The 17,975-nt window shown below is 43.0% G+C and overlaps 1 protein-coding gene across 2 annotated transcripts in view; it reads left to right on the top strand.

Moving 5' to 3' along the window:
- Positions 1 to 17,975, top strand: part of EPN2 (epsin 2) — a 40,940-nt gene that overhangs the window by 14,772 nt on the left and 8,193 nt on the right. For both annotated transcript variants that reach the window (XM_088657424.1, XM_035130998.3), the window contains exons 2-5: positions 992 to 1,770; positions 8,384 to 8,496; positions 10,665 to 10,757; positions 11,056 to 11,212. In XM_088657424.1, coding sequence (XP_088513550.1) covers positions 1,176 to 1,770; positions 8,384 to 8,496; positions 10,665 to 10,757; positions 11,056 to 11,212 — 958 coding nt within the window. In that variant the 5' untranslated portion in view covers positions 992 to 1,175. The remainder of the gene's footprint in view (positions 1 to 991; positions 1,771 to 8,383; positions 8,497 to 10,664; positions 10,758 to 11,055; positions 11,213 to 17,975) is intronic.

Genomic DNA, 17,975 nt, shown 5'->3' with positions numbered 1-17,975 from the left:
TGCAGGCATCAGTTGAACTTAACTGTGGGTGGCATTCCACTTGCACGAATAAGTCACAAGACTGAGAGAGACCGAGAGAGTGCTCTTTGACAATAAACTGACAGGCTACTGCAACTGTTCTAGCAGCTCCCTGCCTCTGAAAAGGCAGCTCGTGTGGGTGTTCCTGTTCTGGTATTTTCAACCAGCAGCTGCTGCATGAAATTTAATTTAGTTTCCTGCTGCAGTTGCAAGTTCATTTGCTGTGTGGGGGCCTCTACTTTTGCTGAGTTTGCAAGTTTGTTTAGTGACTTCGCAGTAATCTGCTAGATTAATTTATTTAATGCACAGTTATAATGAAAACATCTTACTGTGCATGCATTGTTTTCTGACTCACTTTGTGACTCCCCTACCCCAGTCAAGTAGCATCTTGACAAAAGCGTAGTGCTCTTAACTTATAACGTCTTTGGGTGTGAGAGAGAACTGGATAATGGAAGTGAGGTGTGCATGAACTCCTGATAATGGCTGGGAGCTTTTGTATTGGTGTGTGTGTGTGTGTGTGTGTGTGTGTGTGTGTGTGCGTAAGGTGGCAACAGGGCTTTGAGCCCTGACTTTATTCCTTTCTGGTGGATGCTGTGCCTCCAATAGGATGGACTGTCTTAAATTTGTTGTGTACTTAAAGGGAAGGAAGTAATTTCAACAGAGCTTGCTTCAAACCAGAAATCCAGTGTCACAATGTCCACTTTAATCTCCACTCCCTTCTCTCCTGGCACTTTATTCTGCAACTAAGGCTGTTGTGCCTGTGTCTGGATTTCATATACAGATTGCTTATGAAATTGGTTTGTAAGGGAAACCCTATCTGTGGTGTAATAATTTTGTCCTGTAGTTCTAGAACAAGAAAACCACCTTTTGGTGACAGGTCAGGAAAAATCTGAATGTTCGCTTTGGCTAGTTTTTTTAAATGTAAGGGAACAATTAAAATGCCAACTGATAGTTTTCTGTGTTTCTATTTTAGGTCAGAGTTTCCAGTTTCTCTTGTACCTTTCGTGAGGGGAGGAAATGACTTTACCAGAACTTGCTCCAAGTTGGTTACACAAATCGTGTCTTCATATCACAGGGACTTGCAAAGTAGAGAAAACTGTGGCCAGTCTCTGAGGTCTTTTTGGGGGGAACCTGCCTTGATTTAGGAGGAGATAAAAATGACATCATCTTCGATTAGGAGACAAATGAAAAACATTGTGAACAATTATTCAGAGGCTGAAATAAAAGTTCGGGAAGCGACTTCAAATGACCCCTGGGGCCCATCCAGCTCCTTAATGACAGAAATAGCAGATCTAACATACAATGTGGTGGCCTTTTCTGAAATCATGAGCATGATCTGGAAGCGGCTGAATGACCATGGCAAAAACTGGAGGCATGTTTATAAGGCTTTAACTCTGTTGGATTACCTGATTAAAACTGGGTCGGAGAGGGTGGCACAACAATGCAAAGAGAACATCTTTGCTATCCAGACTCTGAAGGACTTCCAGTACATTGACCGGGATGGTAAGGACCAGGGCATCAATGTGCGGGAGAAGTCCAAGCAGTTGGTGTCCCTCCTGAAAGATGACGAACGGCTCAAGACAGAGAGGGCCCAAGCCCTGAAGACCAAAGAGCGCATGGCACAGGTGGCCACTGGGGTTGGTAGTAATCAGATAACCTTTGGCAGAGGCTCCAGCCAGCCTAATCTCTCCACCAGCTACTCGGAGCAAGAATATGGCAAATCGGGAGGCTCTCCGGCCTCTTATCACGGGTGTAAGTATTTTCTTAATACATTTATTTGTCACTTGATACCCAAATGTCTCAAAAGCAACCTACAGTTATAAAAGGATACATTAAACAATTTTTTTTAAAGTGCATTAAGAAACAACAACAAGCTGTATGCTTGATTGAGGGGCTTCTGTGCTTCTTCAAAGGTTGTCTCTCTTCTGATTGGTGGGTAGACCAAAGGAGATTTTCAAGCCAGTTGTGTAGAACTTGTGAGGTGTGTGCAGTTAGCCAGTTGAGATGGATACGTCTGAAACAGAAGAGCCTCTTAATTTGGAGGCCCATGCTGTGCGGGTTGTAACTTGATGTGTTTTACTAGTAAAACTGCACAGTGCCCTGTATCACATGTTTTGGGGTGGAGCACTTAAAAAAAGAGAGAGCCAGAACTATACTTACCATGACAGAGCCCTCAATTATCTTGATAAGAGGAGGCTGAGAATAGGTGTTGTACTAGAAAAACTATTCTAATGTATTACTTTGTGAAAATTTATCACTCTTGGAGATGACTGTTACATAAAATTTACTAGTAACATAATGAACACAGTAGAAGTGAAAGTGGGAAACTGGAATACCATTTTTAAAATATCCCTGTTATAATTAACTTTTCCCAGGTGACTATCCTTAGCAAACACATCTAATAGGCCCAGTAAACGAGATCAGCATGAACAAAGAAGCATGTGGATACCCAGAGCAAAAATGATACCCGCTTTACTCCTTTCCTAGTCTTGCTGCTGCAGCACCACTGGAGCCAAACTATGGTTTGGCTTAGTGCTTTGTGTGAACCTGGGCTCATGGTTTGTCTCTCCCAAATGAATTCTGGATTGTAAGCCAAGAACGGTAAGCCAAGAACAAACCTTGGCTATAGCTTATGGTTTATTTCAAGAGACAAACCATGAGTCCAGGGTCAGGCATAACACCTAAGCTAAATCATGACTTTGCTTAGTGTTACTGTGACAGTAGCAGAAATGGGGACTTGGTGTTATGGGTGAACTTGGCCATATATATTTGTGCACAGGTCTTTATGCAAAACTTAGCGAATTAACAGTTCACAGTGCCCCCGCTTCTTAAAATGTAATGCTAAGGAAAGTGTTCACTATTCAGTTGTAATGTTCTGAAATATTTACAAATACTGCATGGCTGTCAAGGCTAGTAGCTATTGATAGAGTGATCCTCCATGAGTTGGTCTGATGCTTTGGGGTGTGGAAGAAGCTACCTGAGTCAGTGGCCCTTATGTCATCTAATTGCATGTTAGTCCAGCCTTGTAAATAGGTCATCCAAAGTAACTAGCCTTCAAAAAAAAATTACTAGTCTGCTGAGAGGGTTGTAGCTTGTGTTTCTATGCTGGTTATGTAAGAAACACAGTGTGGATGCATGCTACTAGTCTTTTAGCAGGCGACTAAAAAACTGCCTATTACCATAGCTGCCAAGTTTTCCCTTTTCTCGCGAGGAAGCCTATTCAGCATAAGGGAAAATCCCTGTAAAAAAGGGATAACTTGGCAGCTATGCCTATTACTAAGCAGACTTCTGGAGGGACACAGAGCAATATGTATGTCCTCTGTCGGCCTGTTGCATTTGTGTGCTGGTCATGGGAAAGAGATGGAGCAGTCTTGTTCATCCATGTGAATTGCTGTGCATGCAGTTCCTCACCCCCTGTGGCTACCAGGCGAGTTGTTAAATACATGAGTTGTTAAATGCTTATGCATTGTATGAAGTATTGTTTTGGGTCAGTCCTATAACTTCACTGCTCTTGTAGTTTTTAATGTTATTAGATGTTTCATTCCCACCACGTGTGATATCATTATAAACTATTTTCCTGTTGAATATTCATACAGCCGATTAAGTTTAAAAAAGAAGCACCGTATTCCATAAAAATGTGTTAGTTTTAAAAGAGCTACAAGACTCTTTTTGTTCTTATTATCAATTGTTCTGTGATTATTAACAGTGTTTTGTTTGTGGGTAGTTATGAGTGCTTGGAAACCAGTGGTTATATATGCTTGGAGGTCGATGCTTTTTGCCTGAAATGGTGCATCAGAGTCAACAAGACTGATGTGAATGTAACATCTGGTTCCCCAACACCCCACATTTGAGGGAAAGGTCTTGTGTCGCTAATATTCATTACTCGTTACCAGGTCTCATTATTTGGCTTTAGTATCATGGTGCCTTTTTTAAAAAGTGCTTTATGTTTTTCCTGTCCAGCTTCTGAAGTGTGAGCGTGTGCACACACGTGTGTGTGAGCGCACTCCTAAATGGTGAAAACTGATAGCCTTTCTGGAATTCCCTCTTCCCCTTTGTTTGCTCTTCCCATACTGGCCTTCATTCACATGCATTCCAGTCAATTAATTGGGGATGAAAACTGATACCTGTTCTTTCCAGAATCTAATCCCCAATCAAAGAACTAAAACGAAGGATAGATAGAGTGTTGCTGTTGGAATATTGCTGGTTTGGAAAGGGTAACGTATTTGGTAGTAAGGGGCCGGAGGCAAAAAACTCTAAACATATGCATGATTTTTCTTCTTTGCGTATCCCCCTCTTTACTTCAAACTGTATTAAAACCACAATTGAACCCCATATGGGCTCCATCCGGGTTGTCTTTTTTGCTGCTTTCATTAGATTACATTCATGGATTATGTGACTGCAGAACTTGAAAGCTGTGGGGTTGATCAGTCACCACTACCTGTCTTACTCAAAGTCACCTCTGCTTTAATGTTACTCCAGGGTCAGAGTGGAGCTGCTTCACTTGGGTCTCTGGGATGGAACTTGTAGGACCAGTGTCAGTGTGAACTCCCCCCTCCCCCAAATATATATCATTATCATGTATTTGATTTACTTATCACCAAATGCAGAACTTTCTAGGCAGTTTACGTACACAATAGAAAACTGTCAAGTTTAACTGTCAGCAATATCCAAACGCACATGCATGCGTGCATGCACACACAGAAACAAGGGGCATGATTGTGATTATCCCCCAAAATCCAGGAAGATGAGGGATGTCTGGTACTGAAAGGAAGTTAATGGCTGTGCCAGGTGGGTCTTGCCGGGAGCCTTTTTCTGTGGCTGCTCACAGATTGTGCAAATCCCTCCCAAGACAGTTTAAACTGTCTCCCTCTCTGTTATCCTTTTCCTGTTCAAGGAAGCCTTTGGAAATGTAAGGCGCAGGCAATGCTAATCACTTGGCTGCCTTAAAGGCCAACTGAGTTTTAGATGCTGGTTCCAAATGTATTCTGATATATTTGAATTACTACTTTTAACTAGTTTGTTTTTATTACTATGTATTTTATAATGTTGGGTTGTTGTTGTTTTTTACTGTTTTAAGCTGCCTCAAACCCTAGCTTAGGAGAAAAGCAAGATACAGATACATTTAATAATAATAAAATGGCTGAAATCCAGCAAAATTAAAGAAAAATGTATAAAACATTATTGCTAATCTCAGGGACAGAGGAGAATTTGATTTTTAATGACTGCCAAAAACTGGGAATATTGTCCCTTTACCATAGCCTGGGGTTTATTCCACAAGGCAACATAGGGCATTTTTATGTAAGAGGAAACATCCTTCAGTGATTCTCATGTGGTCTGAGAAGCTTTAATCTCAAAAATTCTCAAAGCTGTAACAAAGCAGGGCTTAGGATGTCAAAATTGGATCTATTCAGTGCCATCTTGCATAAACGTCTGATTTAACTATCATGTGCTGTGGAATAAGAATCTCTTTGTCTTGCTAAGGCAACACCCTTTTATGCTAGACCCTTGCAAATCAAGCATTTTGCTGATAATGCACAGATCTTTTGGTAATTCTAGAAATTAAAAGATTGGATAAGTGTGTGTGTGTGTGTGTGTGTGTGTGTGTGTTGGGTGTGTGTGTGGAATGTCAGTACTGAAATCTTAATGACAACACTAACTTCATTCATTGATTTAAATCTTGCATGAAACATGTGATGACAGGACACTTCATTGTGTAGATGGAATTTATCGCTCCCCTCATAAAATTTAATGAAAACTGATTTGGTTTAATCAGTATGTCTTAATATGAAACACAGTCATGAATTTAAATTGGTCAGAACCATTGAGCAGAAGAAGCTTTAGAGTGGCTTAAAAAGGTAACTGAATACAGAAAGCTGTGCTGCGATGAAGCTGTATGTCTTGCAATATAATCCGATGCATATTTGCTCAGAGGCGAGCTCAGTGGAACTTAGTCCTTGGAGGTAAGCATAGAACTGAAGCCTTTTTCCAAACTGAGAGTGTTGGTCACAGCTCGTACACCAAAATACTGTGTTTTGTTTTGTAGCTCAAGGACAAGTGCCTTGTGGAGTGAAATAGCCTGCTAGCTGTATTCGAAACAAAATAAAAAAAAATCCTTCCAGTAGCACCTTAGAGACCAACCAAGTTTGTCATTGGTATGAGCTTTCATGTGCATGCACACTTCTTCAGATATGATAGGGCTCTGTGTCATTTGGGGTGGGGAGTTCTAGCATGGAAGATAGTGCTTTGGCATAGCTTGCATGCCAGTATATTGGAAACTGCTGTCCAACTTGCACTGGTGCCTCCTAGGTCAACAACAACTCCCATTGCCCATACTTGCTGAGGTTGATGGGAGCAGCAGGAGGAGGAAGAGGAGGCTAATCGTGGAGCTGAGCACTGCATAGCTTCAGTGGCTGGCAACTCGGCCTCCTCCTCCTGTAAGGGATAGGCAGGGGAAGCAGCCCCTGACCAGTTGTCAGTAGCCACTGGTTGGGTTTGGTCAGACCACACCTGGAGTACTGTGTCCACTTCTGGACATCACAATTTAAGAAGGATATTGACAAGCTGGAATGTGTGAAGAGTAGGGCAACCAAGATGATAAAGGGTCTGGAAACCAAGGCTGATGAGGGACAGTTGAGGGAGTTGGGTTTGTTTAGCCTAGTAAAGAAGAGCCTGAAAGGAGATATGTTAGCCATCTTCAAATATCTGAAGGGCTGTCACATGGAGGATGGAGCAAGCTTGTTTTCTCCTGCTCCAAAGAATAGGATCCAAACCAGTGGATTCAAGTTTCAAGAAAGGAGATTCCTACTAAACATCAGGAAGAACTTTCTGACAGTAAGAGCTGTTTGGCAGTGGAACAAACAGGCTCCCACGAGAGGTGGTGGACTCTCCTTTCTTGGAGGTATGTTACGTGAGCTCCTTGAAGGGAAAAATGGGATATAAATGTAATAAATAATCTGCCTTCCCCTCACAATGCAATAGTTCAGTTCACAATATACATGCAAACCAAAATTTCCAGCCAGATGCCCCACATTTGTCCCAGATGAGAGCTCCCCACTTGCTTGGATTTCGAGTCTAGCCCCAAAGGAGAAGGCCTAATTCTCATAGGGACCTTCAGGCAGCTCTCCGTCTTGCAATAGAGACACCCTCCTCTCAGCAGTAGCCCCAGGTCCTGAGCCAAGAAAGAGCATGATCATCCTCACAGTGGCTTCTCCTGGCTGTTGATAGGTAGCAGAGCACCAGAAGAGGGAAGAGGGGGGGAAACGCCTCTGCCTTGGCAGATTTATTCTGCTCTCCTCCCTAAAAGATAATTAGCAAAGGCAGCACAGCAAATTTCACATTCCAAAAGTATGGTAACTCCAGAGGCTGGTGACTCTGATCTCCCAACGACTCCCCACACACTAGATAGAAAAATACCCCCCCCCACACACACTTATGCAGTGAATTAGAGGGGCAGTAGCTCTTAAAAACTTAGGCTGGTGGGAACGTAGTAGTGCCTGCAGCCACCATAATATTAAATGTTGAAATCGCTCCACTGTCTTGTAGATTCTTCCCTCATCAGCATTTCCCCAGCTGTGTATATTCAGTTATGTCAAATGGGAAACATTGGCTTGTGGAACTTGCAGTATTTTCTCTGGGCCTGTAACTTTTGAGAGCAGGCCCTTGTGGTCCCTTTGAACGCGTGTCTACTACAATTCTATGATTCCATGAAAAACATGTTATTAGAGGCAGATCCTGAAAGAGCTCTTTAAGGAAGAGCTGGTGTGTGTGTGTGTGTGTGTGTGTGTCTGTCTGTCTGTCTGTCTGATTAATAATAATATAATAACATTTTTTTATTTGTACCCCGCCCATCTGGCTGAGTCTCCCCAGCCACTCTGGGCTGCTCCCAATCGAATATTAAATCAATACAGCAATAGCACAATTACAAAAGTCGCAAACAATACATAAACCACATCAAAAGATACACAACCGAATGGAAAACAATTTCCACATAAATCAAAATCTAAAACTAAGAATACAGCCTTAATACGGTTTGCTCCACCCCCTGCCCACCCCCTGAGATGAGTGGCACTAAGTGTTGGTGGTTTAGATGCCAGGGTTACTTCCCTCCCCAGGCAGTTCAGAGTACTTTACTGATCTTGCAAGATGTAAATGGATTCTTACACTATTGGGCTTTTACAGTTATTGTGCTTAATGTTTTGATTTGGGGACCTTATGGTCAGAAGGTGGGGCAAAAATATCATAAACCTGTGGCCCAGTTGTGTATAATCTGGACCAGTTAGTTCTCAGAAGGATGACTAATAGGAATTTGCTGAAACATATTTGCTAAATTTGAGTTGGGATTGTGCCTCTTGTTTTCTCCAAATAGCTACATCACCTCGAGTGTCTTCAGAGTTGGAGCAGGCGCGGCCTCAGACGAGCGGAGAGGAAGAACTGCAGCTGCAGCTGGCCCTGGCAATGAGCAGAGAAGTTGCAGAACAGGTTAGTTCCTCTTGCAGTTTTGTAAGCGTTAGTGTAAACTTATCGGCCTACATTAAGAATTCCATACCAGGTGGTGGAGAGGAGGAGGCACCATGTAGGGATTGATGGTCCCTTTCCTTATCAAGCAGCTCAAAGTAATTTGAGAAATTTGCCAAGAAAAGTTGCCTCCTGGCTTCAGTGATCCATGATAACTGACAGCAGCAGTTATTCAGCATGTGTTCAGTATTATGAAGGAACAGCTGCAGGCAAATGTGCAAACTCTCCTTTCGGAAATGACAATAGTCCATCTAGTAGAGAAGCAGAGTGTTAGAATTGCAGGACGGTGTGCTCACTCAAGTCAGTTTTCCAGTTTGAGCACCAGAAACGGGAACTGGCAAAGTGCGTACCTTCGAAAGAAAATAAATAAATGCTTGTCAGTGGAAGGTACAAGTTTTGAAAGAGGAGTTGGATCATTTGGGTATTTATTGATTTTAAAAAAGCACAACATGGCCAATTCAAAACAGAGAGCAGGGGGATAAAAATGAACAGAGCTAAACAGTATTGAAGTCACAGCTTTATTTAAAAGGCTTTGGGAAATTGGAAGTTGTCTCCCTGGTGCCACAAAGAGTGGGCAGGGGTGGGGATTCCACAATTGGGGGCTGTTACTAGAAAGGTGCTTTCAGGGCCCGGGTGAACACACCACAGAAATTGTATGCTGGGTGCATGCCTAGGGTCCATGGGCAGCCTGTCCTTCCTGAGGGCTGGAGGGCTGGAAGACAGAGAACCAAGCCGGGTACAGAGAGCAGAATGGGCCACCCTCTACCCCACCACTCCCGAGTGGTGCAGCTGTCAACAGCACCCACCCCATCCTCCAGGGCATGGGCTGCTCCAACAGCGACTACCTGCTGATGCATGGGAGCTTCTGGGCCAGTGTGGAATGCGAGCCCCACCCAGTGTTACCTCAGCTAGCAGGAACACCCCAACCACACTGGCTATCATAACTTTATGACCACTGGTCCATAGCAATTGATATTTTCATGCATATCCATTCACAAAATAGGTGGGTTTATGAAGCATTTCTATATCCTCCTGCTGTGCTGAAGAAGAATTCCACGAAACAGTGGGTTATAGCCGGAATCATAGCTGTCAACTTTTCCCTTTTCTCGCAAGGAAGCCTATTCAGCATAAGGGAATTTCCCTTAAAAAAAGGGAGAACTTGACAGCTATGTCCGGAATCACTGTTCACAATGACTGTTTGCGGACTACTTCGGCAGCGTTGGACGCCATAAAACAAAGCTTTACAGCTTCTTTGCACCAGATAAGAATCTGATACATTGCTTCATTCAAAGACTTGCATAGTCTTCAGAGACTTTCAGAGACTTCTAAGACTTCTGTTTATGTGGTCCTATGTTTAGAAGAGAATCCACTAAGAGTTCATATTTCGAGACTTTCAGAGACTTATAAGATTTCTGTTTATTTGGTTTTGAAGAGAATCCACAAGAGTTCCTATTTCATATATTCTATTTCGTTTAATGTTCTGTATAGATTCCATAAAGAGTCAATATTTGACATTCTATTATTGTACTTGGTTATCGTGTTGCCTTGTTCTTAGATGTAGACATGACCTAAGTTCTTACTGTCCAGCTAGTTTTGTCCTCTGTAGTCTGCTGCTTAACTTTGGCTGGCTAAAACTAAGGGACTCATACAACTATTAGAACATAACAGCAGCCTGGCTGTTGGATCAGGGCAAAGGTCTATCTAGTCCACCCTCCATCCTGTTGTCACAGTGGCCAGCCAGATGCCCATGAGAAGCCTGCAAGCAACAGCACTGTTCCCCACTTGCGATTCCCCACTTGCAATTCCCAGCGAATGGTATCCAGAGGCATACTGCCTCCGACATTAGAGGTTTCTTTTTCCCCCTCTTGAATAGTCTGTTGTTTGTTTGATTTTTTTAAAAAAATCTTCCTATATTCCTATCCTGTCTTCCTTTCATCATAGAACTCAGTGTCTAATGTTAGTTACCAGTAAATTATATTAGGCTGTCTTTTAAAAATATTTGTGTAGCTTTGGCTACTACCAGAAGAGGACCTGTTCTTTTTAAAGTTGGCATGAATGAAGTAACAATGGATGACTGTTATATGACTCCCACTCTCATCTTCTCCCCTCCCCACCGGGACCTCTTTTTCCAGGAGGAGCGCCTTCGACGTGGCGATGATCTGAGATTGCAGATGGCTTTGGAAGAAAGTCGCAGAGATACAGTGAAAATTCCCAAAAAGAAGGAGGTAGGCCTTGGGTCAGTGAAAATATTCCTAGCCATCGTAGGGAAGGTTCAGATGCACCGGCTATGCAGTTAGGAATGGATGGGGTGCTCTCCAGTTGTGTGAGCATGTGAAAGAGTGCATGGTTGTAATTCCCCACCCCCAGTGCTGGGATAAAAGCCCAAATAAGCAACTAAGGGCATGTGAAAGAGCAAGATGATGCATTTTCCTTCCTTGCAATCTCTCTGTCCCCCCTCTAAATGAGTTATATGTCTACTGGAGATGTTGTGCCCCTGCTAAAAATAAACCTCTTCATCTGCAGCACGGAACTCTGCTGGACCTGATAGATGCCCTGCCCTCTTCAGTGCCAGCTCCTCAGAAAGGAGAGCAGTGGGGGCCACCACCTGCAGCAAGCCAAGCTGACCCATGGGCCCCCTCTACAGTTAGCAGTTCCACCTCAGACCCCTGGCAGTCATTTGGTAAGAACATGGCAATCAATGGATGCTGCAGTGATGATCTGTTGACCCTTGTTGTGACTCTTCTGGATAAATTACTCCCATCCAAGGCCACTTTGAGTTTAAATTTTCTCTCTAGGTTAGTGACACCCCCCCCCCCCAATTTCTCTTTTGTATATAGCTTATTCAGTGGTAGACTATGAGAGTCTGTTGTTGTCTTCCCCTCTGTTTGGTTAGTTATGAATATTGCTTGTGCAGTTGTCAGGGTAAAAATAAATAAATGTCCCAATTACTAAAACAACAGAAAAGGGATAAAAGCAGCAAAAATGGAGAAACCTGGCACTGAAAAGAAAAAAACAGGAATAAGTACCAGGCAAGCTTCCCTGGAGATAGAATTCCAAAAACGGGGGTGGGAGGAGAGGGCTCCATATCCTTTTGGACTCAGGTGGGTGGGGTACAAATAATAAATTATTATTATTCCTGTAGATTCTCTCAATGCCACTTGCTTTCTGCCACTGTCATCCTTGTGGCACGCCCCTGCTATCAGTTTTTCGGTGCTGGCTGTCACGCATGAGACAGTTTATGATGGCTGTTCCCTCCTTTTATGGTCTCACAGGTCTCTTGCGAGAGTATTGTGCCTTTGTTCTGCTCCGCCTCCTGATTTTGCCCTGTTGATTGCTGCAATATTAGGAGAGAAAAAAATATGACCTGAGATTTCCCTAGACCGATTTGAGCATATTTGCCTGTGTCATAGAGATTGTGGTGGAGTTTTTGCTGATTTCCAAAAAGCAGTTAATATGAGAGTGGATAGGTGCAATGGAATGTTCAGTTGACTGAACAGTGTGCTGCTGGCCTCTGGTTTGAAGGTCTCTCTTTGTTTTTTAAAACTTGATTCTGGTGCTTGCTGATACAGAACTGCACTGCTTATGGCAGAGACAACTTGTCTTCCTTGGAAAGGGGGCTTGGAATCTCACTGGTAACTATGCTGTGTTACTGATGAAGCCACTATATTAAGCAGTGACAGAACTCCAAGCCAAGTTGCTATAATTAGCAGTGCTACAGCAGTGAATTAGTAGTTTGTTTTTAATACTGTCCGTCATGCAAAAGGATGTATTTATTTGGGGTAGTATTTAAGCAATTAAGTTGTTTGTGTGGCTTTTTTCTTTCTTTCTCGCAACCAGTGCTTATGCAGTAAAATGTAGTTTTTAATGTGTTTCAATTTTTAACCCTTTGATAAAATGGTTTTAGGATTTCAATGGCCTTTTAATTTTGGGTGGGTGAGGGAGAGCACATAAAATATATGGTGCTTATTGAACTGTTGTGGAATATCCAGAAGAATAAGCCCTGTCCTAATTTTTTGTAGGGTCTGGGAATTATGCCACTGGTGCCAGGTGGGCATTCAGGTGAGCCTGGCACTGTTAAGGGAGTGTAGAGCTTTCTAGCACCTGGAAAGGTTCTCTTTTCTGAGTGTGTGTGTGTTCGTCTTCATGTGACACAGCCTTCCTAATTCACACTGGAGGTGCGGGATAAAAATATAAAATTATGTATGTAGAAACATGGCAAATTAATGAAAAAAGGCTAATTCAGAATCCGTTGCCCAGATGTGCGCTAACTTTCAACAGACAGGAAGTTCTTTACATCGGGGAACATTCAAATGCATTTCCTCTTCCCTGCTCCACCTAAAATGTGAAGTGATCCCATGTGTAGTTTAGGTTTTATTCCAAAGTAAATGCATATTGCTCAGCTCTGAAGTGATCAAACTGGAGAAATCTATTAAAGCAACATTAACGGTTGCTTTAAAAAAGAAGAAGAAGAACACAAGAGCCCAGCTGGATCAGACGAAAGGCCCATTCAGTCCATTGGCCAACCACCTTTGGGCCAGAATGTACTGCCAGGAAAATATATTCTGTTTTTTTTTATTAAAAAAAATAATGTTTATTAAGTTTTCAATTTTACATCTTAAAATAAACATTTTATGTACTGTTAACTATCAAACGACTTCCCCCCCTTCTATTTCCTTGATTCGTTTTATTAGTCTTTCATATTTTGATATTTTGCTGTAACCATATTAGTCAGTTCTCCACTTTAACATCGCTCAAACATTAATTACACTGTTGATTTTATCTTAATGCTGTCAACGTTTTCAGCTGTGTACAGTTATTTTCCATATACTCAATAAATATTTTCCACTCTTCTTTGAATATATGTTCTTCTTGCTCTCTTATTCTATATGTTAAACCTGCAAGCTTAGCATATTCTACCATCTTAAGTTGCCAGTCCTCTTTGCCTGGGACCTCCCGCACTTTTAATTTTTGGGCTAACAAAACTGGCCGATATTGTTGCATACATACATTTTGTTGACGCTTAGGAATTTCAGTCTGGATTAACAAAAAGAACTCTGGTCTTTTTGGGAAAGTTATTTTAAACATTTTTTCCCAACTCATTAGAGATCATTTTCCAATACCGGAAAAGCTGTTTGGGGCACCTGTTCCTGAAGGACAGGTGGTGTCTGTTGGCCCTTTGGGGGGAGTAGGAGGTGGGGACAGTCTGGCTGGAGCAGGTCCTTATGTAATCTGGTTGCATAGGTAACAAGAAATCAGCTCAGGTTCATACTGGACAGAATGTGAAGGGCTTTTAGGGCAAAAGAAATAGGTAAGAAAGCCAGTTATCTATGAAAATGTCCTGAGGGAGGGAGGGACTTTTGCTTAGTCAATAGGAAAATCTAGTGGTTTTTGTGGTTGTTCAGCATCCTGTTTTATCTGCTGGTGTCGGCAATAAATGCGTCAATGAAAAGAACATAGGAAGTTGCTTTACACCAAGCTAGACTATGGTTCTCTCTGGTTCAGTAATGTCAGCAGTGACTGGCAGCAGCTCTCTAGGGTTTCAGTCAGGGTTTCCCCCAGTTATACCTGAAGATGCCAGAGATTGCACCCAGGATCCGTTGCATGCAAAGCAGATGCTCTGCCACGGATGTACAAACCCTTCCCTCAAACAGAAGCTGGTTGGGTGGTGCTGTCATTTTAGTTCTCTGGACAGCTGCCTCAACTACGGGGCAATTCTGTCAAGTCATTGTGCAAGGCAATGCTGGATTTTTTTTTTTTTGCGAAATGGTTAACAGAACAAAAGGTACACCTCCTAAGCCTAGCAAATCCTGAACCAAGTGGATCAGTTGTTGCAAAGGCATCTGGGGGTGTACAGAGTTCGTTTACCAAATGCCTGTTATCTGGGAAGTAATATTCCCTTAGTGGCTGCTCTCAGCACCAGTTACTACCAAACAGGGATAGCAGAACAACCAGAGTTTGTTTCTCTTGTAAATCCCATGTCATTAAATACAGTAAAGGAACCCCTGGCATTGTCCCTCAGTGTTTTACCGAAGGATCTCTGCTAGCCAGGCCAAAATGTGTTAGTGAGGGAAATTCCTGGCATTGTTGAGACTGAAATCTGCAATATCGGTCTTAACAGATCCCTTTGAATTAACGACAAATCATTCTCTATATCTTAACGCACAGCTTCGTTTTGCAAGTTGAAAACAAGAGACTTTAAATGAGATGCATAGTTTGCTTTCCTGATCTGCAGTTGACCATGGGACTAAAGCAATGAAAAGACACTGCCACTCTTGAAAAGATGGTCTGCTTTTGTATATAGAGAGTTGTTCCAGCAGGCTGGACTCTAAGGGAGACGCCTTCAACTCTCTAGCAAAGGATAATAGAATCATAGAATTGAAGAGTTGGAAGGGACCCCGAGGGTCATCTAGTCCAACCCCCTGCAATGCAGGAATATGCAGGTGGCCAATAAGAGGATTGAACCCTTCACCTTGGCACTATTAGCACCACACTCTAACCAGCTGAGCTAACAGATATAATCACCTGGCTCTGCTCTAGGACAGGTTCATCAGTCCCAGGTTTTCCATGAAGCTTTTGTGCGGTCCCTTCCCTGTTCCAGAATCCCAAGTTAAGGCTTTGAACTTGCCAGGATTCTGTTGGCTTTTGTAGGTAGATTGCTTCAGCATGTGCACTAGATGCTTCCAGAACCAGGACACAGTCCAGAGAGTCTGCCCCAGCGGAAAACACTAATTGGCTTCTTAGCCACCTACTACACTCCTCTTGCACACACTGCATTTTTCAGCTGTCCTTCTGCTTGTTAGCCATGTATTGCAGAGGTCTTTTGCAATGCTTACATTGCTTATCTCACTTGTAAAACAGGGCAGGAACTGGTGCTGCAAAGAACCGTCTGGTCCAGATTATGCACCTTGTACAGAAATGGAATGCAGAATTTCCTTGGCTGCTATCACCCCTTTTACTCAGCCAAACATGGTTCTGGGCTTTTGCTGGAATATTGTATGTCTCATAATGTAACCTACACAATATGAGACACTATTTCTCTTCATCCTGTGTTGCACCACATTTTTTATTGTCTAGTCTCTGGGTCAGATTGCCTTTTTTTGTTGCTGTTAATCAAACAGCATATTAGGGAAGCCAAACTAAGGCCTGGGTCCTGGGTCTGTAAAGCTTCTCTTGTTAACTTCTATTCTTGACACAGGAAAACTAAATCAATTCTGTGTATTAAGGTACAAACAAAAAACTTGTCGCTTCTAGCTGCAGCTGTGGCGTCCAGTCCCCCCCCCCCCCGGCTTTCAGCATTCATTAACGCCTGCGATAAGAGCCCCTTGTTGGAATTTGCCAGCTACTTTTTTTCCCAGGAGTGGTTTTGCAGAAATTAGATTTATGTATCTGAATGCCAGCAAAGAAGGGTGACTCAGAGCAGAACAGAGGTTTTTAAGTCTTGCTTACCACTGGACTGTGGCCTTTCAAGGGGGATAAGGGGCTTCTTAGAAGAGGAGAAGCGTATCCTCCTAGATGCCTCCCTCTTTCCCTCTTGTTTCTCTTTGCCTTCTCTGCTTTTGTTATCTGTCTCATGAAAGAGCGACTGTGCTGGAAGCCTCCATTTATGGCAGGCCCTGGCAATTAGCATTTCTTGGATGGCATCATTGATAAAAATGCAGCAGGACGAGGACGAGGAAATGGGAGCAGTGGGACAAGATTAGTTGTGTTCTCTGCAAAGCACTTCAGCGGCTTCCTGGGTTTTTGTTGTTGTTGTTGTTGAAACAATAAAAATTGGAAGAAAAAAATCCTGCCACCTGTTGATGAGCTTGAGCTCCTTTCAGCAGGAAAAACAGCAGCTACCCAGAATGGGGTTTAAAACTCACAAACTTTGGCCACAAAATGGAAAAAAGGCAAATTGGTTACTGCTTGGAGCCAGCAGGTGTGGAACAGGGATGAGGAACTTTCGTGTTCTGGCAGAATACAGCTCCCACCATTCCTGGTGAAGTAAAATTTAAGCTGGTTCCTATGAACCCAGAGAAATGGATCCTGACCCAGGGAGAGCCCAAGGATCCAGGCAAACAGACGAATTTAAGCGTCTCCTGCCCACCAAATAACAGAGACCAAACCAGGACGTACGAAGCAAGGCACTTTTATTTCGCTGTTGCAACAGGGTCCTTCCTCTCACGCAGGAGAACAAGGAAGGGACCTCAAACAGAGGTGTCTTGCCCTTAAAAAGAAATTTGAAATTGGTTTCAGCCCACCCCCCAGAAGCATCATCCATATGTCACAGAAGGGGTGTAGCCCAAGACCGCTCTCCCTAGATTCATCATAGGTACATCATGAAAGGGGAGGTCTGGTGGCAGTAATCTGAGCATCCTGGACCCTGCCCCCTGCCCCCCAAACCTAATCAACAAAAGAGAGAGATATTTACATTTCCCTGTTTCCCAGCCAAGTTAATCACACCCTTTTGTCTGGCACCCAGGTATCAGGATGCCAGGGATTATCACTTTAATTCCTGAGACAATGAGAAGGTTCCCCCCCAACCCCCTTCTTCCTTGCAGAGGAACACCTGGTCAGAGAGAGAGTCAAAATGGTGTCAGAAAGGCCTGTCTTCCTGTGCTGCTTCAGACATGTGCCTGTACTGTACATTCATGTACATGTTTTATGAACAATTATTATATATATATATATATATATATATATATATATATATGACCTCAAAATTCTTATAACACTGGCCATTGGCTGTGCTGACTAGGGCTGATGGAAGTTGGTCGTCCAGCAACATCTGGAGGGCACCAGGTTGCCTGTTCCTGGATGCTCTTAGACCAGGGTGCCCCAAGAGTGATCTAGGGCCAGCCATTCTCTCTCTTTTATATTCCCTTCCCCCCTTGGTGAGGATATGGCTAGGCGTCTGCCTTGAACTCCCTGTAATAAAAACGTAAGAATGAAGTATGAGAAATAAGAACATTATCAGGGGGACATCATGTTCTTCTTATCTCATGGCACTAATTGCTCCCTTCTGCACCAAATTCATTCGCTTATTGGTGCTAAACCAAACTGATTCCTGCATTGCAGGGGGTTGGACTAAGCGACCCTTGGAGTCCCTTCCAACTCTACAATTCTATGATTCTATGAATCTTGTGTTGGAATTTGCATTTTAAGAACTCTTTATGTACACATGGTGGCTGTCTTTCAGTGGAATTTATTTTAAGCATAGCCATACGTGAGGACAAATAACATTTTGTGTTGGGGTAGGTTAGGAAGTGTTGGTCATTCCACCGGAGTTTGTCTAAAACTGTTCTACTTTCCATGTCATTTTGCTGGCATGCGGGATGCACCCAGGCCTGATCCTGTGCTTGATAGATGATCCTGGGAAAGTCCAGAATGGGAAAGGATTTGGGAAACTGTGAAAGAGCCACGCCGTGGTTAGTGTGTCGGCCCAGGAACAGGCAAGCCAGGTT

The sequence above is a fragment of the Zootoca vivipara genome, chromosome 13, assembly GCF_965207765.1.
Source record: "Zootoca vivipara chromosome 13, rZooViv2.hap1.1, whole genome shotgun sequence".
NCBI classification, from domain to species: Eukaryota; Metazoa; Chordata; class Lepidosauria; order Squamata; family Lacertidae; genus Zootoca; species Zootoca vivipara.
The sequence above is the reverse complement of the archived record's forward strand: the minus strand, read 5'-3'. Positions and strand labels throughout refer to the sequence as shown.